Consider the following 22,256-nt stretch of genomic DNA (forward strand, 5'->3'; position numbering starts at 1 on the left):
ACCTCATCTTCAGTAGGCCTATTGTCAGCTGCACTAGGGTCCTGGTCAAAGAATGGATTACATTATAACCATGTTCTGCCTTAGTCAGGGGTTTGCATAATTGAATCACCAGCCATGGTGGCAGAGGATTGCCCTTTCTCCTAGTAAATATCCTTACAAAGAATTTGGCCCCTCAAACACAGCAGGAACATGGGAGTTCTCAAGAATATAGGCATTAGTGATTTTCAGATTATAAAATTATTAGGTGGGGTACCGAAGATCATAGATCATTTGCACATTGGTGGAATGGAACCATTTTCTACTGATGAAATCAGCTATGTTATGAAGTGTCTCAGTGTGGTATTTGTACAGTCTATTGAGCCCTGCACCTGGGGAAGCCAGGCACATTGCTGAATCCTACTGTTTGGGCTGCAGGAGTGATTTCTTCGTGGGGAAACAAGATGAAATGGTCTGAACTGGCATAAATGACATTTGTAGGTGGATGATTGAATGATAGCATGGCATATTGCTCCATATACTGGGACATGAAACACTATAACACTACATGAAACAAGGAGGGCCATGAAAATGGCTCGACATGGAACTCTGAAATTGGACGATATTCCAATGATATAGAAGGAGATTGCAAATACTGAACCTTTCTCTTCCCAGCCCTATGTCAGCCATGGAAGGCATAACTGCATATCAGAGTGTGCTACATTATTCTAACAGTTCAAATTAAGAGGGAATCAGTTCCATGCCCAAATGCAGCCTCAGAAATCTTGTTTTAACTTTGTGCTTTGACTCTCGGGCGCCTCTTTAAAGTCTAAGATGGTGTACGATTACTTCTGTTCTACAGAGATGTAAATTTTCAATCTATAAAGACCAGTGGTCAAGATTGCCCATGACACCATTTGCACCAACACAGTTGTATGCTGCACATGCAAATGACTTTAGCCTACACTCTGCAAGTGGATGATTGATGCAATTGGCAATAGAAGGGCCTCTTGTCATTCAGAAGTTTAATTTTGTACCAGATAAAAAAAATTGATTCCTCCCACTACAGGTATGTTTTCAGCCATTTTACATTCATAGGTTATATTTAGGAATCAAGAGTTTATGAAAGGCAGCATATGTAATGCTAGGCACCTCGTGACCGATGACTGCTGACAACTGTGACAAGCTGCTTGGCTGTGTCTGCATTAAATGAACTAAGCAAAGCAAGACAGAAATATTGTGAACCTTTAAGGTCTGGCTAAGGGGGAAAAGCGCAAAAAAGGTTGGCAATTATGCTGTTAGCATCCATGTAAGATAAGTGAATGAAGCCTAAGAGAGCGAGTGAGCTGTCCCAAGATGCACCTTGGTCCAATAAATGAACTGGGCACCTGTCCTTGTGTACAAGTTGCCAGTAGGCTCCAAAAAGCAGCATTGAAGTGCAGAACAATATTGTAAGTGGATTGGAGATGTTTGGTGTTGCAGTGAGCCTGGTACATAGCAGATGCCAACATCCTAGGATGTTGGTATGTAAGGTCATTGGCCATAGAGTACATCCTGAGATGTTGGTGCTGGGTATCCAAGATGGAGGTCTGGAGGAGAAAGTGGTGAGCAGAAATCACCAGGTACCTGCTCAGACATTTACATTTGGAATTCTTGGCATATAGTTTCTATCCACTGGGAGGAAGTGTAGAAGACTGCATTTTAACAAGGCAGATTAGATGGTATTGAGGGTGATACTGAGCAATAAACCATGCTAGTCATTTGCCACACACTTGTGCAAATCTCATCTTAACATCCAGGATGGATGCATGTTTCAAACTGCATCTCTCAGGTATTTTGGGGGTGGGAAGATCTTAAAAAAATGAATAAATAATATTTGCAAATTAGCAGAGACATCAAGTCCATCCTGTGAAATGAACCTTGCAAAGGTCTCTTTACCTGATTCAGCCCCGTGACGCTATTGAAAATAAAAATTTTCCAGTATTTGATCATTCTTTCAACCTTTCTTGGCATTTGTCTGTCTTGGGAGATGTAAATTTTCAGCATCTCACTTCTGGATTAAACATTATTTGTTGTGGCTGTGGAGGATAACCCTTCAATCCCTTCTGCATCTGGCACAGATGAACAGTATTGTTTTTGATCTGAGCTTCTGTAGTGAAGCTCCTTTTCCAAGATGTTTCAATGTTATGTACAAAACAGTAAGTCATTCTCTGTGTAAATATGGAATGAGGAGAGAACAGTAGTTTTTTTATATGTGGTTGAAAAAGGGCTCCTTTTCCAAGATGTTTCAATGTTATGTACAAAACAGTAAGTCATTCTCTGTGTAAATATGGAATGAGGAGAGACAGTAGTTTTTTTATATGTGGTTGAAAAAGGGAAAGCCATAGGGAAATGCAGGGAGGTGAACAAATCCGATTTAACATGATCATATCTGGATAATGGGTAGGAATTTGAACAAAGTTTTGTTAAAGCATTTTCACATACAGTAGTAGAGTTTTTAAATAAGGATCATAACCTGTGAAGATTTAACTAAGTCATTAATAAGGTTTTGCTGGAGGTTGTACCCGAGCTGCCTTGACATAATTGGATTTATTCCTGTACCTACTTGGTAGATACAAGACCTCCAAGCAGGGATGGGTGGCTTGGGTCGTATTTTTCTCAGTTTCCAGGTTGAATTGCACCAAGTTAGGCAGTCACATCTGACACAGGAAGAAGAGATCCTCTCTAGGTGGGCTTTGGCAGTAATCTGAGCAGATTATATGTTTTTCTTTTCATGTGGCATTGTACCTATCATGTCTTATAATGAGTTGAGTAAAGATCATCCAGCAGTCTCCGCAATAACCCAAAAGAGAATTCCCCTCAGCCTCACGTACCACCCCACCAACCTCCGGATCCAACGCATCATCCTCTGATGCTTCCGCCATCTGCAATCCGACCCCACCACCAAAGACATTTTTCCATTCCCACCCTTGTCTGTTTTCTGAAGGGACCACTCTCTCTCTCCGTGATTCCCTTGTCTGCTCCACACACCCGTCCAACCCCACCACATTCGGCACTTTTTCCTGCAACCGCAGGAAATGCTACACCTGCCCCTACATCTCCCCCCTCACCCTCATCCCAGGCCCCAAGAAGACTTTCCACATCAAACAGATGTTCACCTGCACATCTGCCAATGTGGTATACTGCATCCGTTTGTGGTCTACTCTACATTGGGGAAACCAAGCTGAGGCTTCGGGACTGCTTTGCAGAACACCTATGCTCGGTTCGCAGTAAACAACTGCACCTCTCAGTTGCCAACCATTTCAACTTCCCCTCCCATTCCTTCGATGACATGTCCATCCTGGGCCTCCTGCAGTGCCACAACGATGCCACCTGAAGGTTGCAGGAACAGCACCTCATATTCCACTTGGGAACCCTGCAGCCCAATGGTATCAATGTGGATTTCACAAGCTTCAAAATCTCCCCTCCCACCCCACTGCGTCCCAAAACCAGCCCAGCTCATCCCCGCCTGCCTAACCTGTTCTTCCTCTCTCCTATCCCCTCCTCCCACCTCAAGCTGCACCCCCGTTTCCTACCTACTAACCTCATCCCGCCCCCTTGACCTGTCCATCCTCCCTGGACTGACCTATCCCCTCCCTACCTACACTCACCTCCACTGGCTCCATCCCTGCCTCTTCAACTTGTCTGTCTCCTCTCCACCTATCTTCTCCCCTATACATCTTTGATCCACCTCCCCCTCTCTCCCTATTTACTTCAGAACCCTCTTCCCCTCCCCCTTTTCTGAAGAAGGGTCTAGGCCTGAAACATCAGCTTTTGTGCTCCTAAGATGCTGCTTGGCCTGCTGTGTTCATCCAGCTCCACACTTTGTTATCTAGTAGTGTAACTGTGGTTTTTTTTGTTTCTGGGATCAGCGCATTTAGCCTCATTTGATGTTTCATCCAATGTATCATCCATCTGCCTAGCTTTGATTGGTTCTTTAACCAATAATGCTACACCCCTTTTATTTAATCCCCTTCTCTACCCTGCTTGAAAACACAATATCCAGGGATGTTTTGCTGACACTCTTGCCTCTTCTTAAGCTAAGATTCTGTTTATGGCCATGGTATCATGCTATCATGTGTCTATTTGTGCCATCACCTCACCTATTCACTGAAGTCCTTGCTTTTACATACATATCTTTTAAATTTGTCAGTTTTCTGTGGTACATATTTTAACCTCTGCATTTCAGAGTGACTCAGGTTTTGCCTCCCTGCTCTGAAATCCCATCACCCAGCCAAACTTGTGTAAACCCTCCCCAATAACATGAGCAAATTTGCCCAGCTTTCTTGAACTACTATAGCCGATGTGATGTAGATCCACTTCCTATTAAAGTTCTGTTAAGGAGGAAATTTCAGGACTTTGATCTAGTGACAATGAAGAAATGCTGACATGGTTTCAATTCAGGATGATTTGTGAGTTGGATGGAAACTCATGGCTGTGTTCCCATGTACTGGCTATCCTTGTCCTTCTAGGTGTGGATGTTGCAGGTTGGAAGATGCCTTCTGAGGATCTTTGGTCCATTGTTGTAGTGCATTTTGCACATTATGCATGCTGCTGTCTCTGTGTGCTAGTGTGACATTTGAGTGCCTGTTTCATCCTGAATGGTCACACAGCACAGAAAGACCCTTCCATCCCACCAATCCATACTGAACATAATCCCAAACTAATACCATCTGCCTGCTCCTGGCCCATATCCCCCCCAACCCCTTCCTAGTCATGTACTTATGCAAATGTCTTTTCAACATTTCTAATTGTACCCACATCCAACACTTCATCAGGAAGTTCATTCCACATATGAATCACCCACTGTGTAAAAAAACAAATTGCCCCACATATCTTTTTTTAAATCTCACTCGTATCACCTTTAAAAAATGGTCCCCCAAGTCTTGAAATCCCCCATCCTAGGGATAGACAACTATCATTAGTTCTACCATACCCCTCATGATTTTATAATCTTCTCTAAGGTTACCTCTCGACCTCCTACGATCCAGTGGAAAAGGTCCCAGTCTAACCAGCCTTTCTTTATAACTCAAACCTTCCATAACCGGCAACATCCTGGAAAATCTCTTCCGACCTGTCTCCAGTTTAATAATATTCTGGTTAACCAGAACTGGATACAGTGTTTTATAAGGGGCGTCACCAATGGCCCGTACAACTCTTCAATGTGACTTCTCAACTCCTATACTCAAAGGATGGAACATTGCGAGCAAGTGTGCCAAATGCCTTTTTACCCACCTTGTCTACATGTGATGGAAACGTAAAAGAATTATACACATGAACCCCTGGGTCCTTTTGTTCTACCACACTATCCAAGACCCTACCCTTGTTTGTTGTACCAAAATGCAATATCTTGCATTTATCCAGATTGAGTTCCATCTGTGATTTTTCAGCCCATTGACCCATTTGATCAAGACAGCTTCTTGAGCATTCTTGGATCTGCACTCATCCATGCAAGGGGAGAGTATGTCATCACACTTTTGATTTGTGCCCAGTAGATGGACTTTGAGAAGTCTAGAGGTGAGTTGCGTGATGCAGAATTCATGGCTTCATCTTGTAGCCAGTTCACCTTCTAGTAACTGGTAACTCCCAGTATGTTTAAAGTAGGGGATTCAGCATTTTTAGTGCCATTGAATGTCAAGAGGCATTGGTTGGTTTCTCACTTGTTGGAGGTGTTCATTCCCTGGCACTTATATGATGCACCTGTTCCTTATAAACCCAAGCTTGAATTTTGTCCATGCCTTGGTATTTGAGGAGTTGTGAATTGTGCTGAACATTGTACAATCTTCATGAACATCCCTACCTCTGATCTTATGATGGAAGAAAATAATTGAAGGGATGGATGAAGGTGTTTGGGCCTAGGACACCAGTCTGAGGAACTCTTGCAGTGATGTCCTGTGGCTGAGATGATTGACTTCAAACAATAACAACTATTGTCCTTTGTGCTACATATGACTCCTTTGATTCTGATTGACGACAGTTATTCTAATACTGTTTGATGCCACATCCAATCAAACACAGCCTTGATGTCAAGGACAGTCAACCTGGTATTGCTTAAGTCTGTCTAATCACATGTTGCTAGTACTGCTGCTCTGTGGCTTCACCAAGTTGACATCTAATCGTTAGATATACTTGGTGCTGCTCCTGACGTGATGTCTTGCACTCTTCATTGAACCAGGGTTGATTCCCCTGCTTGGGCAATCCCATAACCAACAGATCAGATCCTAGCTCTGCAAATCTGCCACATCCAGTCATTAACGGTACTGGACAACTAAGCAACTCACTTGGAAAAGTAGGTTCCACAAATAACTCCATCCTTGTCGATTGGGAAGCCCAGCCCATCAATGCAAAAAACGAGTTCGAAGCATTTTCAGTCAGGAGTGCCAAGTTGACGATTCACCTTGGCCTCTTCCTAAAGTTACAGGATCACAAAAGCCAGCCTTTTGCCAACACAATTTGCTCTACATGATATCAAACAACGGCTGAAGGCACTGGCTGCTGTAAATGTTACAGGTCATGACAACATTCTGGAAATATACTAAAGGTTTGTGCTTGTAATCTTTGATTTGGGGATCTCCTAGGCTATGAAGTCAAATGTTGCATAAAGTTTTGGTGCTGCTGATCCACAGCACATCATGTTGCTCAGTTTTCATTTGCTAGATTGGTTTGAAATCTAACCAATTCCACACAGTGATTTTGCCACAGAAAATGATGGAAGTATCCTCAAAGTGAAGTCTGTAAAGACAGTGCGATAATGTCAGGGACAGGTGTATCCGCTAAATGTAGATCATTTAGGATGAGGTCAATTATATTTTTTTCGTTTTGTTGGTTCTGTCATTGCCTGCTGCAAGCTCAGTATTGCAGCTATGTCCTTTAAGATTCAGACACATTTGCTAATAGTGGTGCTACTGAGCCACTCTTGGTGCTGTACATTGAAGTCCCCACCTGTGTACATTCTGTGTCCTTGACACCATCAGTATGACCTCCAAGTGGCTATTAAAATAGAGTACAACTGATTTATCAACTGTAGTAAGTGGTAATAAGCAGGAGGTTTCTTTGGCCATGTTTAACTTGATCCATGAGATTTCATGGGGCCTGTAGTCAAACTTGAGGAATCCCAGGGAAACACTCTTTTGAATGCCTATCACTGTGCTGCTACAGTGGCTCTTTTCTGTCATTGGGCTTGTGATCATGGTGTCATGGACAGTGCCTGTCAGATCTGATTCAATCAGAATGACTATGTCTAGCAGTTGGACATATATACCAAAATTGGGAGAAGACTCTTGATGTTAGTAAGGAGGACATTTTAGGGTCAACCAGGGCCATTATCACTTCTGGTCTGCCTGGTTTCATCTCCTTTAACAGACTTCGTTGTGGTTAGGTACAACTCCTGGACATTTACGAATCAACCACAGTACTGTGAATATGCAGACACAAGTAGAACAGACCAGGTGAGGATTACAGATATCACTTCCCTAAAGGGCTTTACAACACTTGTGGCCACCATTGAATTCCGCATTTAAATTTGGTGATTTCAAATGTCAGGATTTTTTTTTGTAGTGAGATTCAAACAAAAGTCCTCAGGGCCTCTGGAGTTACTGGTCCAGTGATAATACCACTCTGCTGGCATCTCTCCAATGCTACGGCTGAAAGTGCCAGAAGTTGCCAATAAACTTTGGGCTCAATCTCACAAGAAACTAGTAGGTAGAGAGAAGAAAGTCTGAGATTAGTGTTGAAGATGTAGGTTTCTAAATTTAGGATTAATTTTTATGAGGAGAAGGTTTTCTCATTGAAAATGTACTGTGAATTGTCAAGGGATTTATAAAACAAAGTAAAGGGATCTTTTGACTGATAAAGCTGGTACAATATCAGTGTTTAACAGTATAATATTTAGGAGTTTTACTCAAAATCTAACCTTCGCCGTACTTGCCTGGAGGTATTAAATAAAAGAGTGTTAAGTCAGTTTTATTCTACGTTTAATTCATGATATGGTTAACTTCAGATGGTTTGAATGGCTTTATTCTGAGCTATGCCTGATGATGATACACAGCACCCAACAAGGGAAATTGTTTAATTCACCAACAGATTTCTATCACTTTGATTATGGATATCTAACAATGATGAGTCAAAATACAGAAGGGAGATAAAGAGCTTGGTGACTTGATGCAATGAAATCAATCTGTCTCAACGTCAACAAAACTAAAGAACTGATCATCGACTTCTTAAAGAAAGGAGGAGAACACACTCCCATCTAAATCAACGAAACTGAGTTTGAGAGAGTGAAGAACATCAAGTTCCTCCGAGTGATGATAACTGGTGACCTGTCCTGGACTTCACATAAATGCAAGACAAGAAGGCACAACAATGCCTCTTCTTCCTCAGGTGGCTCAGGAAATTTGGCAGGTCTATAATGTCCTTCACCAACTTCTACAGGTGCACCATTGAAAGCATACTGTCCACGTGCATAATGGCTTGGTATGGCAACTGCTCTGCCCAGGACTGCAAGGAACTACAGAAGATGGTGTGCACAGCCCATACCATCACAGAAGTCAACCTTCCATCCATGGACTCTACTTAAATAGCTCTCTACCGCATAAAAGCAGCCTACATCATCAAAGACCCATCTCACCCTGATAATGAACTCCTCCAACGTCTTCTGTTAGGCAGAAGATACAGAAGCATGAACACACACAGTGACAGGTTCAGGAACAGTTTCTTTCTGGCTGTTATCAGACTGTTGAAAGGACTCTAGCCTCAAATAATGTAACCTGTATGTCTTTGGTCTGTACATCCTTTGCTGTAATCTGCCTGTACCGACCGTAAACAATGCTTTTCACTCTATTTCGGTACACGTGACAATAAAATCAATCAAATCAAATGCAGAAAAAAACACCAGATAATTCAACTGTGGTAAAATAATACCAAAATCTATTGAGATTGGAATGAATTAAAAAGTAAATCAATTGCAGGGGTAGTCCGTCGAAACTAACAGCCGAGCGAACTCAACTGCTTGAGAATGTGAAAATGCCCAAGGTCGAATATTCTATGAGAACAACGGTAAAATGGAGTTTGGAAACTTGAGGTTGGAAAGCACAAATATGTGATCGCTCGATGAGGACAAGTTGTACAGTAGAATATCGCACGAATATTCTATGATGAACGGGCAAGGGTGACTTGAACTGGGGAAACTACATGAGGAGAAAACTGGGTGTGCACAATGACTGTCTTTAATTTAACTTCCAAACGCGATTTTTGAGATAAATATCCAATGACTTCCTGTCTCCGAACTCCCTTCCAACGCTAGAGAATTAATTATTATTGGTATTCGTACATCCTTGAGAGCTTACTGTCAACTTACAGCTCGTTTTCTTTCCTGCCCTCCCCTCAATGCTGAGCCGGTTGCCATGTGATCAGCCATTTGCGGACCGGAAGTGCCCAGCCGCGCGCTGTTGGACCAGTTCCTGTCAGTTAGGAGAAGATGGCGGCTGTGGAAAGTGATCGCTGTGTTTGGCGCCGCGGCCACTCGCACACTCACTGTTAAAGCCTTATTCGCATGTTTAGCTTTCGAATTTCTCACTGTTGCACTTTACATTAATGAGGTGTGTAGATTTATTTTTTCCCTGGATTGTGCAAACGAGCCGGCTCGGGAGCACGCAGTCCACCGACCGTTTTGTTTGATGCTGTGTCGCCGCTAAACGGGGGAGCGTCGGGTAATGGGGTGGAGAGAGTGAGAGAGAAACAAGTAGGCCCCTCTGTTGCTGCAGCCGTAGGATAGGGCCTGTGTGCAAATCCCGCATTGCAGCGCTCTGAACTTAAGGCATTTCTGCGGTTTTGTGCTTAAAAATAATACTCAAAATAGCCTTCTGATTGTCGCCTGTTTAATTGCAGAGGATTGGAGGCTAACGCTACCAAAGAAGCTCAAGGTAAACTAAACAGGTAAGGTTTGCCTTTGGTTCATTTTGCAGTTAAATATATTCAAGTTAAATTTGGGGAGGAAAATATCTGGCCTTCACCCACTCATGTATAGCCTCCTCCTCCTCCCCCCCCCCCCCCTTATCTCGCTTGAGTTGAACTGTGAAGAAAAATTGTAGAATAAATACTGGAACTTGCAAATGTTGCATATACTATAAAAATAACTGGGATTGGATCGGGGTCAGGAAAGGCATGGCGTGTTGTGCCGCCCAACCAGATGTTAACTGGTAAACATGCATTTTGCAAGAGTCGATCGGCCTCGCTGCAAATTAAGGGATGTAAAGTGCAGTGTATACAAATTTAGAAGTAATTCAGATTTTTCAGATGTGGTTATTCTTTCAACTGGCTGTTACTTTGAGAGCATTTACTTTGCTCCTCCATTTTTTGAAGGTAGTTATTATCTTTCATTGGTGAATGAGTGTTCCTGTAGTATATTATCATTGTTGTTATTTCTTAACTTCAAGTTCTAGGGTGAGCTTGCCTTGTCCATACGGTTCAGTTCCGTATCGTGTGTGTGCGTGTGTGTATCCTCAGATGCCAAAAAAAACATGATTCCTCAATCTGTTTAAATTTTTATAGAAATTGTGAAGCTGCTAAACATTTGAGAGACGTTTATAAATGTAGGAAAATGTTCTGACACATTTTCAGTAATAAGATATCCCAACATACTTCACAGGACTATGACCAGATCCACATTTACACTAAATGAATGAAAATGTGAAGACTAATGGTAAAAATTTGGTTAATTAGGTGGTTTCTAAGGCTTAAAGAATAAAATTTATAGATGTAGCTGGAGGCAAAAGTGGTGAGCAGGAATGTAGGGTGCAGTGGAGGGCCACATTAGTCATGTGCCATTCTCAGAATTATGAGACTGGATTCAAACATTAGCATGATGGTAATATCGTAAAAAAAAATACAGGCAGTGCAAGCATGAATGGGACAGGCTCCAAAATTTTGGATTCGTTACCTCAAAACAAGCTTCTGTTTTGAGGTTGAGATGTTTTGAGGTTGTGAAAGGTGCTCCATTAGCTTATAAGATAACAAGGTGTAGAGCTGGATGAACACAACAGACAAAGCAGCATCAGAGGAGTGGCAAAGCTGATGTTTCGGGTTGAGACCCTTCTTCAGAAATGAAGATGTCTGACCCATTCCTGAAGAAGGGTCTCGACCCGAAACATCAGCTTTCCTGCTCCTTGGCCTGCTGTGTTCATCCAGCTCTACACCTTGTTATCTCAGATTCTCCAGCATCGGCAGTTCCTACTAGCTCCAAAAGCTTACGTTGGTTTTCTATCCACCAAATGCTGAGTTTCTGAGATCACATTGGATGCAATGTTGAAAGTGCAAATATGGGAATATAAATCTTACTATTTTCAATGATTGCCTTGCCAAAAGGGCAATTTTATTTATTTTTTGATTATGTATGGTAGGTTGCTGCTGCTTAAAAAACTTTGTTCTTTTTGACAACATCCTGTCCCTGCGTTGTTGTGCCTTTTTCTGTTTCAGGACTGGTTGTTAGGAAGATAGGGCTAGGACTCGGTCAAGTTAACCTTCAACATATGAGGATCTTGACAGTAAAAGCAGATAATAGTGACAGGATTGACATTTGCATGGGTTTGTGAAAGAGAAATCATACTTCACAAATCCTCTAGCATGTTTTGAAAACGTAGCCAGTAGAGGTGATCAGTCAGGGCTGGTGCATGTGGCTAGTTAGACTTTCAAAGGACTTTCGAAAAGACCTCATGTAAGAGATTAGTATATAAAAATTAAGGTGCAAAGGATTAGGGGTAGTTTACTGACATGGATAGAGAACTGATTGTTAGCAAACAAAGAATAGGTTTCTTTTGAGTGCCAGAAATGGACTTTTGGGGTACAGGCGGGAGTCAGTGCTTGGTCCTCAGCTATTCACAATCAATATATTAATAATATTGATGAAGGAACTAAATGTAATATCTCCAAGTTTGAGTTTAATTTGGGTAAGTATGAGGTGTTGCATTTTGGTAAGACGCACCAGGGCAGGACTTATATAGTTAATGGTATGGTCTTGGGGAGTGTTAATGAACAAAGAGATCTAGCGGTGAGATGCACGGTTTCTTGAAAGTGGAATCATGGGTAGACAGGGTGGTGAAAAAGGGACTTGGCATGCTGGCCTTCATTGGTCAGTGCATTGAGTACAGGAGTTGGGATGTCATGTCACGGCTGTACAGGACATTTGGTGAGGCTGCTTTTGGACTACTGCGAACAATTCTAGTTGTTCTTCTGTGGGATGGTTGCTGTAAAACTTGAAAGGGTGCAGAGAAGATTTGCAAGGATGTTGCTGGCCTGGTGGGTTTGAGCTATAGGGTGAGGCTGAATAGGCTGGGGCTATTTTTGTTGGACCATCGGAGACTGAGGAGCCTCCTTTGTAGAGGTTCACAAAGTCATGAGGGCCACAGAAATGGTGAATGTAGCCAAGGCCTCTTGCCTGGGGTGGGGTAGTCCAAAACTGGAGGGCATAGGTTTAAGGTGAGAGGGGAAAAGATTTAAAAAGGACCTGAGTCCTTTTCACCCAAAGGACGGTGTGTGTATGGAACAAGCTGCTGGAGGAAATGGTGGAGTGGGTACAATTGCAACATATAAAAGGCATCTGGAAAGGATTTAGAGGGAAATGGGCCAAATGCTGGCACATTGGATTAGGTCACACTGGGATGTCTGTTTAGCATGGATGAGATGGACCAAAGGGTCTGTCTCCATGCTGTATGACTTCAACCGACAAGGTTATTATATAGTTTTAGTTGATTATGTTCTTGTATCGTTGCTTTTGTTTTTCCACCTGTTTAAAATTACTGTAAATTACATCACATCAATAAACATAGGAACCAACTTTGTGTTAGAAACTGTAAAATTTGTTAGACTAAAATGGAAGTTGGTTATTCTCTGGCAATGATCCAGAGCTGAAGTAAGCCAGGTCTGAGTCATGCTGAAGGCATCACTTAAATAGGAAGGCAGATGATCATTATCAAGCAGAGGGCTCAGCGACTGAATGGTGACCTTTCGTTTCTCATTGTGTTTCAGCATGAATATGTGGCCTCTAGCTCACGGGTTGTTTCTCGTTTGTGGAAAATACATGCTCCACACTCCAGATATTTCCCTTTATTTGTATGTCATATGGATTCTTTCCCAATTAGTGCCAGACACTCACTGCTCTTGTTGTACAAACAAAGCTGGGTTTACTGAAACACCTAGAACTGATCTGTGGCTGAGCCTGCTTGGATTCTAGCCAGTACTTTTTTTTAACCCAGTACGTAAGCTTTCTAAAGAAAAACCTAATGCTGCTTAACAATTGTTGTTTGGAGGGTAGTGATTATTGTGGCTTTGATGCCAAATATAAGTTTGACATGTAAAAGTACACTAGCAGTCCTCCTTGGCACCAATTTTACCTGTGGGAGAGCTGAGTAACTTGTATCTGAAGGTTTCAGTTTTGTTTAGCTTGTAATGATTGGTATGATGGTGACTTGTGCCAATCCTATGTCTCTAACTAACCAGGAGAAATAGGATAGACTTCTTTAAATAATTTCTTCCATGGTATTCTAACATAGGCAAAGATTTAAAAAAGAACTTTTACTTACGTGAAATACATTGAATATGTTCTGAAATAGGGACTTAAATTTTTTTTAAAAATGTGGAATGTCTGTTTTGAGACACAAAAACAAAGTTGCTGGAAAAGCTCGGCAGGCCTGGCAGCACCTGTGGAGGAGGAAAAAAAATTTAATGTTTCGGGTCTGGCGACCCTTCTTCAGAATCTGTTTTGAGATGTTGGCCTGCAATGTAGTTGGCTCCTAGATAACAGAAGAAATTTGCAATATCTATAAATGAGCAGGATGAATCCAGAGAAATTTTTGGTGGAACTGGGAAGGATGGTTAAAACCTGAGGAAATTTTAAGGTAACAGTATCCTTGAAAGCATGTTAGGTATCTATGCAGCATATTTTAATCCTCTCTAAATTTGTCAAAATCTTTCAATACTACTATTGTATAAAACAGTGGAGAATGAAATCGTTTCGTTGTTCATTTGTAATTGCTTTTATTTAAACATTTCAGCTAGTGATTATTTTGATGTAACAACTCATTAAGTTTTTTTGCGGTGTCTCATATCAATCTGTAGGATAGTAACACTCAAATGTTAACTCGCAGGCAGAGAATTGAAAACATGTTGCTTTATAATTAATTTCTTTATTCAGAGTCCCATGCGCATGGAAGGAAAAATTAAAAGCAATGACTTTTTTCCCTGTTTTTCTCCACTACGTGTTGACCTTCCCCCTACGTGATGTACTTCATTTTAATTTAGTGTCAAGACTCCTGGAAAACTGCAAGTGATTGTGGCTGAAATTCCCTTTATTTCTGAAAAGTAGCGTATGTGTTGCTGAGTCTGACTTGTATAAGCAATGTAACTGTTTAATGGCTGTCATTGTGGAAGAGGGCTGATTGGCCTGCTGTGTTCATCCAGCATCACACTTTGTTGTCTTGGATTCTCCAGCATCTGCAGTTCCCATTATCTCTGGTTCTTGATTCTTTCTTCTTTTGGGGATGACTTTCCCCAAATGACCTCGGAGTTGATAACATGAATTCTTTTCCCATTGCTGTTTGGAGATGCTCTCTTTTCCCAATGAAATTGCTCATCAATTCTCACTTCGGTGCTTAAACTATTAAAGAGGACATGGAGCTACTGAAAGAAATACCTGTGTTCCTTTAGGCAAAGTATTATGCAATTGTGCACTAGTGGTTCCTAGATGCAACAGTACTTACTGACTTTTGCATTTCATTATCATTTCAAATACCGTTTCCTTTTTGTGCAAATGGGCGGAGGAACCATTCTGCACATTATTGAGAGTCACATTTCTTTCAGCTTCTGATCTGAGAGTAAAAAGTGAGTTAAAAGAATTAGAAAGTTAATTTTCCATTCATCTGTGCTCTGCCAATGAGGCTAGTGTCCTGTCATAGCTCCAGTGAGACCAGAACTGGTCACCTTATCACATCTCTTTTTGCCACTATTACATTGAAAATGAGAAGACATTATTGGTCTGGAAATTTTTCTTGTACTGTTTATGACTGTGTACACTGTACAGTTTAGTTACCCCGTTCACCTTTTGTATACCCGAATGTATGTGAATTAGGAACTGGGTTGAGTGATTTAAGCCTAATGAGCCTGCTCCTTTATCTGATAAGATCATGGCCAATGTGACCAGGGCCTCTACTTTCTTGTTAACCTTTATTCCTTTGAAATGGTCAAGACTCAACTAAGAGTCAATATTCAAAGCCACTTTCTGGTCTTGAGATGGTGATGACTTGCCTTGAACAGTGCCTGTCTGAGGTGTAGGTTAACAATGCTGTTTGGGAAGAAGTTCCAGGATTTTGATTCGGTGACAATGAAGGAACAGTAATGCAATTCCAAGTCAAGATGGTGAGCTGTTTGGGAGCTGTTGATGGTGTTCCCATGTGTCTGTTGTCCTTAATGATCCAGATGGTAGTGATTATAGAGATAGTAGGAACTGCCGATACCGAAGAATCTGAGATAACAGTCTGAAGCTGGATGAACACCGGCCAAGCAGCATCAGAGGAGCAGGAAAGTTTGACGTTTTGGGTTGAGAGCCTTCTTCAGGAAATCTTCTGAATTTTGAAAAAGATTTTCTGAAGAAGGGTCTCAACCTGAAATGTCAAACTTTCCTGCTCCTCTGATGCTGCTTGGCCGGTAGTGATTTTGGGTTTGGAATGTGCTTTTCAGAGGAGCCTTGGTGGATTTCTGCATTGTATCTTCTGAATGTGGTCCCAGACAACTGGGTTGTTTTCTCTTGGATGGTGTAAAGCTGCTTGTTTTCTTTGGATCTACACCCGTCCAGACTGCAAGGGAGCATTCCATCACATTCCTGAGTTGTTCCTTGAAGTTAACAGGTTTTGGGGAGTTGGAAGTTGAGTGAATCACTGCAAAATTCCAAGGCTCTGACCTGCTCTTGTAGCCCCAAAATTTTTATAGCTAGTCCAGTTCAGTTTCTGGCTCATGGCAACAATGATGTTAGTGGAGGATTTAACAGTGGTAATGCCACTGAATGCCAGAGACTGAAGGTTAGATTGTCTGCTGCTGGAGCTGGGGATGTCACACTGTAACTAGTGGTTGACACTGCTGCTACACAACACTAAGGACCTTGGTTCAGTTCTAACGTTGGATGACTGTCTGTGGGGCGTTTGCACATTCTCCCCATGTCTGCATGGGTTTCCTCCAGGTGTTGTGGTTCACTCCCACACTCCAAAGATGTGCAGGCTAGGTGGGTTAGCCATGGGAAATGCAAAGTTACAAGAATAGTTCCTACTGTCTGTTACAAGAATGCAATAGGCAGATGTGCCTGGGTAGGATGCTCTTTTCAGGTCATTGTGGACTCAATGGCTGAATGATCTGCTTCCACTCTGAAGGGATTTTATGATTCGGTGTTGTTTGTTGTCTTGTGGTTGTGTGGTGTGAATGTAACTTGACCCCTGTTAGCTCACATCTTAAAAATTGTCCAGGCTTTGCTGCATTTAAACGTGGCTTCCTGCAGCGTCTGAGGAGTCGTAATTGGTGCTGAACAATTTGCACTCGTGAGTGTGCATTTCTACTGATTCTCATTTTGTTAGGGCTCCTTCATGCTACCCTCAGTCATTTGCAGTCTTGATGTTAAGGGCAGTCATCCTCATTACCTCTGGAATTCCTCTATCTTGTCCATGCTTGAACTGAGGCTATAATGTGGTCATTTGTTGATGACCCCTTCTATTACTTCACTGAGACAATAATTGACTGGGTTGAATTTGTCCTGCCTGTTGTGTTCGGGAAAATGTTGGGCCATTCCCCAGATTGTTGAGTATGTGCCACTGTTGTAGCTGTGCTGGAACAGCTTGGCTAGAGGTCTGGCAGGCTTTTGAGCATAGGTTTGCAGTGCTGTGGCTGGAATGTTGGAGTCCATATCATCAGTCACTTCTTGATTTTGCGTGGAGTGACATCGAATTGCCAGGAGACCAGCGCCTGTGATGTTATGGACCCTGGAGGAGGCCAAGATGAATCATTGATTTGGTACTTCTGGCTGAAGATTGTTGCAAATGTTTCAACTTTATATTTTACACTGATTCATTTGAGCTCCGCTGTAATTAAGCATAGAGATCTTTGTGGTGCCTCCTCCAATGAATTGTTTAATTGATCACACCTTACGACAGCATGACAGCAGTGCAGAACTCAAATCTGATCTGTAGCAGCTGTATAACTAGCGAGATCATTTTGCCTCAGAGATAATGGGAACTGCAGATGCTGGAGAATTCCAAGATAATAAAATGTGAGGCTGGATGAACACAGCAGGCCAAGCAGCATCTCAGGAGCACAAAAGCTGACGTTTTGGGCCTAGACCCTTCATCAGAGAGGGGGATGGGGAGAGGGAACTGGAATAAATAGGGAGAGAGGGGGAGGCGGACCGAAGATGGAGAGTAAAGAAGATAGGTGAAGAGAGTATAGGTGGGGAGGTAGGGAGGGGATAGGTCAGTCCAGGGAAGACGGACAGGTCAAGGAGGTGGGGTGAGGTTAGTAGGTAGCTGGGGGTGCGGCATGGGGTGGGAGGAAGGGATGGGTGAGAGGAAGAACCGCTTAGGGAGGCAGAGACAGGTTGGACTGGTTTTGGGATGCAGTGGGTGGGGGGGGAAGAGCTGGGCTGGTTGTGTGGTGCAGTGGGGGGAGGGGACGAACTGGGCTGGTTAAGGGATGCAGTAGGGGAAGGGGAGATTTTGAAACTAGTGAAGTCCACATTGATACCATATGGCTGCAGGGTTCCCAGGCGGAATATGAGTTGCTATTCCTGCAACCTTCGGGTGGCATCATTGTGGCAGTGCAGGAGGCCCATGATGGACATGTCATCTAGAGAATGGGAGGGGGAGTGGAAATGGTTTGCGACTGGGAGGTGCAGTTGTTTGTTGCGAACTGAGCGGAGGTGTTCTGCAAAGCGGTTCCCAAGCCTCCGCTTGGTTTCCCCAATGTAGAGGAAGCCGCACCGGGTACAGTGGATGCAGTATACCACATTGGCAGATGTGCAGGTGAACCTCTGCTTAATGTGGAATGTCATCTTGGGGCCTGGGATAGGGGTGAGGGAGGAGGTGTGGGGACAAGTGTAGCATTTCCTGCGGTTGCAGGGGAAGGTGCCGGGTGTGGTGGGGTTGGAGGGCAGTGTGGAGCGAACAAGGGAGTCACGGAGAGAGTGGTCTCTCCGGAAAGCAGACAGGGGTGGGGATGGAAAAATGTCTTGGGTGGTGGGGTCGGATTGTAAATGGCGGAAGTGTCGGAGGATGATGCGTTGTATCCAGAGGTTGGTAGGGTGGTGTGTGTGAACGAGGGGGATCCTCTTAGGGCGGTTGTGGCGGGGGTGGGGTGTGAGGGATGTGTTGCGGGAAATACGGGAGACGCGGTCAAGGGCGATCTCGATCACTATGGGGGGAAAGTTGCGGTCCTAAAAGAACTTGGACATTTGGGATGTGCGGGAGTGGAATGTCTTATCGTGGGAGCAGATCGGCGGAGGCGGAGGAATAGGGGATAGGGGATGGAATTTTTGCAGGAGGGTGGGTGGGAGGAGGTGTATTCTAGGTAGCTGTGGGAGTCGGTGGGCTTGAAATGGACATCAGTTACAAGCTGGTTGCCTGAGATGGAGACTGAGAGGTCCAGGAAGGTAAGGGATGTGCTGGAGATGGCCCAGGTGAACTGAAGGTTGGGGTGGAAGGTGTTGGTGAAGTGGATGAACTGCTCGAGCTCCTCTGGGGAGCAAGAGGCGGCGCCGATACAGTCATCAATGTACCGGAGGAAGAGGTGGGGTTTGGGGCCTGTGTAGGTGCGGAAGAGGGACTGTTCCACGTAACCTACAAAGAGGCAGGCATAGCTGGGGCCCATGCGGGTGCCCATGGCCACCCCCTTAGTCTGTAGGAAGTGGGAGGAGTCAAAAGAGAAGTTGTTGAGTGTGAGGATGAGTTCAGCTAGGCGGATGAGAGTGTCATTGGAGCGGGACTGGTCGGGCCTGCGGGACAGGAAGAAGCGGAGGGCCTTGAGGCCATCTGCATGCGGAATGCAGGTGTACAGGAACTGGACGTCCATGGTGAATATGAGGTGTTGGGGGCCAGGGAATTGGAAGTCGTGGAGGGCGTGGGTGGTGTCACGGACGTAGGTGGGGAGTTCCTGGACCAAAGGGGAGAAAATGGAGTCCAGATAGGTGGAGATGAGTTCGGTGGGGCAGGAGCAGGCTGAGACGATGGGTCGACCAGGGCAGGCAGGTTTGTGGATTTTGGGAAGGAGATAGAAACGGGCCGAGCGGGTTGGGGAACAATGAGGTTGGAGGCTGTGGATGGGAGGTCCCCTGAGGTGATGAGGTCGTGAATGGTGTTGGAGATGATGGTTTGGTGCTCGGGTGTGGGGTCAAGATCGAGGAGGCGGTAGGAGGTGGTGTCGGAGAGTTGGCGTCTGGCCTCGGCGATGTAGAGGTCAGTGCGCCATACTACCACTGCGCCACCCTTGTCTGCGGATTTGATGTTGAGGTTGGGGTTGGAGCGGAGGGCTACCCGTTCTGCGGGGGAGAGGTTGGAGTGGGTGAGAGGGGTGGAGAGGTTGAGGCGGTTAATGTCTCGACGGCAGTTGGAGATGAAGAGGTCGAGGGAGGGTAGGAGGCCTGGGGGTGGTGTCCAGGAGGAGGACTTGTGTTGGAAGCGGGTGAAGGGGTCAGTGGAAGGAGGGTTAGGTTCCCGGTTGAAGAAGTAGGCATGGTGGCGAAGACGGCGGAAAAACTCCTACACAGGCCCCAAACCCCACCTCTTCCTCCGGTACATTGATGACTGTATCGGCGCCGCCTCTTGCTCCCCAGAGGAGCTCGAGCAGTTCATCCACTTCACCAACACCTTCCACCCCAACCTTCAGTTCACCTGGGCCATCTCCAGCACATCCCTCACCTTCCTGGACCTCTCAGTCTCCATCTCAGGCAACCAGCTTGTAACTGATGTCCATTTCAAGCCCACCGACTCCCACAGCTACCTAGAATACACCTCCTCCCACCCACCCTCCTGCAAAAATTCCATCCCCTATTCCCAATTCCTCCGCCTCCGCCGCATCTGCTCCCACGATAAGACATTCCACTCCCGCACATCCCAGATGTGCAAGTTCTTTAGGACCGCAACTTTCCCCCCACAGTGATCGAGAACGCCCTTGACTGCGGCTCCCGTATTTCCCGCAACACTTTCTTTGGGCCCTCTGGGTTTCGCATCCTTTTCATCGACAGAAGAGGGAAGGACTTCTACTTTTTGCAGGCTTCTGTGTATATTTAAAGCTGAGAAATTCTTGATTAGTAGGAGAATCAAAGTTATGGGGCAAATGCTGGCAACTTGATGTGGGGAATGTTGAATTAGCCTTGATCCTGTTGAATGGTGGAGCAGGCTGAAGGGGCCAAATGGCCTACTGTTGTTCCTTGTGCCCAAATAGATATCTGTGTGCGCTACACTAACAAATCTAATAAATTGCATCTGTGCAGTCGGAAGGCTTTTGTTAAGACGATTTTCCTTAGACTGGTACGAGGCCTTTTTGATGAATTAATAAATTATGCAGCTCAATGCTCCATGAAATAATGCATCCGTGTAACTTAAGTGTACACTGCACAAACCCACTTGACCTTCAAATTGCAAAAAGAACTTACCTCGAACTTTTGGCAATACAGCAGTGTCCAAATTCCATCTTTCAGTTTACAGTCCGAAAGGGGGAAAGGTGTTACAACATCCTTGTCCGTCAAGAATCTGTTCACCTCTGCCTTCTCTGGGGAAGAAAATGCGAAACACTAATATCTCTGAGATGAAAAAAAAATCTCCACATCTTGGCTTAAACACCCATTATTTTTAAACTCTGTCTCCTCACCCTAGACTATACTGTAAGTGAGAACACCTGTTCAGAATTTACCCTGTCACACCCTATGATGATCTTTTATGTTTCAATAGGAATCAATCTCATCTTCTAAAGTCTAATAGATGTGGACTCACATTGTCCAATCTTTGCTCATAAAAGACCTCTTTTATCTGTGAAATCAATAAGTAAATCTTCTGTTGCACTGGAGGCAGTGCAAAGTATCTTTTCCTAAATAAGGGCATGAAAATGGTGCACAGTAGTTCAGATGCAGTCTCACCAACATCTTGTCCAACTATGTCAAAATATCCCTGGTTTGTATTCCATTGCCCCTGCAATAAATGACAGTATTTCCTGTACCTTCCTAATCACTTACTGTACCTGACAAATGCATTTTTTGATTCAGATAGCCAGAAGCCCAGACCTCATTGTAACAAAGTTTTACAATATCTGTCCATTTAAACAATGTTATGTCTGTTCTTCCTGCCAAACTGGGCAGGTTCACATTTTCCTACATTATATTCCAAATGCCAAATGTTTACCCATTCCCTTAACATACCTGAATTCTCTTGCAGATTGTTTGTCCTTTTCACCATTACTGTCTTACCTGTCTAAGAGTGTCATCAGCAAATTTAGCAACTATACCTTTAATTCCTTCAGTCAGCTAATTGATATGGATTGTGGTTGAGGTCCAGCACACTTGCCAGCTGGAAAATGACCCAATTAACTAACCAGTTTTTCTGTGCTGTTCTGTTAGCTTCTTCACGTTAACCTTTGATGTGGCACCTGTCAAGTGCCTTCTGGAAATTTTAAAGTGCACACATTCCCCTTTATGTATGTTGCTTGTTATTCCTTAAAGAACTCAATTAATCTGGTATGATTTCCTTTTCATGAAACCAAATTGATGTCTGCCTGAGTACATTGTTCTTCTGTAACCTCCTTAAATATTGATACAAATATTTCCCCATGATAGATTTTATGCTAACTAGCCTGGAGTTTCCTCATGTCTATCTTCCCAGCATCCTTAGTGGATTTACATTCACTGTTCTCCAATCTGATGAGACTTTACTGGAATCCTAGGGAGTTTTTGTACAATAAAACCAATGCTTCTTTGATCACAGGTGCTTTTCAAGACCCTAGAATGAAATTCCTCAGCAATGTTATTGGATCATTAACCTAGAATCTTGGGCTAATGTTCTGGGGACTTGATTTGTAAAAACCTGTTTGGTTCACTACTATTCTTTTAAGAAGGAAATTTGTCATCCTCACCTGAAAACCCACTGCTGTGCGATTGACTGTGAAATGGGTCTCGCATGCCACTCAGTTGTATCAACCAGTGTAAAGCCTAAATAAAAGGAACTGGATGA

At 43.7% G+C, this 22,256-nt stretch overlaps 1 protein-coding gene across 11 annotated transcripts in view; it reads left to right on the forward strand.

Moving 5' to 3' along the window:
• Window positions 1-22,256, forward strand: part of LOC125462131 (trinucleotide repeat-containing gene 6A protein-like) — a 231,933-nt gene that overhangs the window by 68,732 nt on the left and 140,945 nt on the right. For 10 of the 11 annotated variants that reach the window (XM_048551709.1, XM_048551715.1, XM_048551712.1 and 7 more), the window contains exons 1-2: window positions 9,482-9,611; window positions 9,901-9,948. In XM_048551709.1, coding sequence (XP_048407666.1) covers window positions 9,607-9,611; window positions 9,901-9,948 — 53 coding nt within the window. In that variant the 5' untranslated portion in view covers window positions 9,482-9,606. Of the gene's footprint in view, window positions 1-9,481; window positions 9,612-9,900; window positions 9,949-22,256 lie in introns of those variants that run through there. The other variant, XM_048551711.2, reaches the window with a different exon arrangement.

The sequence above is a fragment of the Stegostoma tigrinum genome, chromosome 23 (assembly GCF_030684315.1).
Source record: "Stegostoma tigrinum isolate sSteTig4 chromosome 23, sSteTig4.hap1, whole genome shotgun sequence".
Classification (NCBI taxonomy): Eukaryota; Metazoa; Chordata; class Chondrichthyes; order Orectolobiformes; family Stegostomatidae; genus Stegostoma; species Stegostoma tigrinum.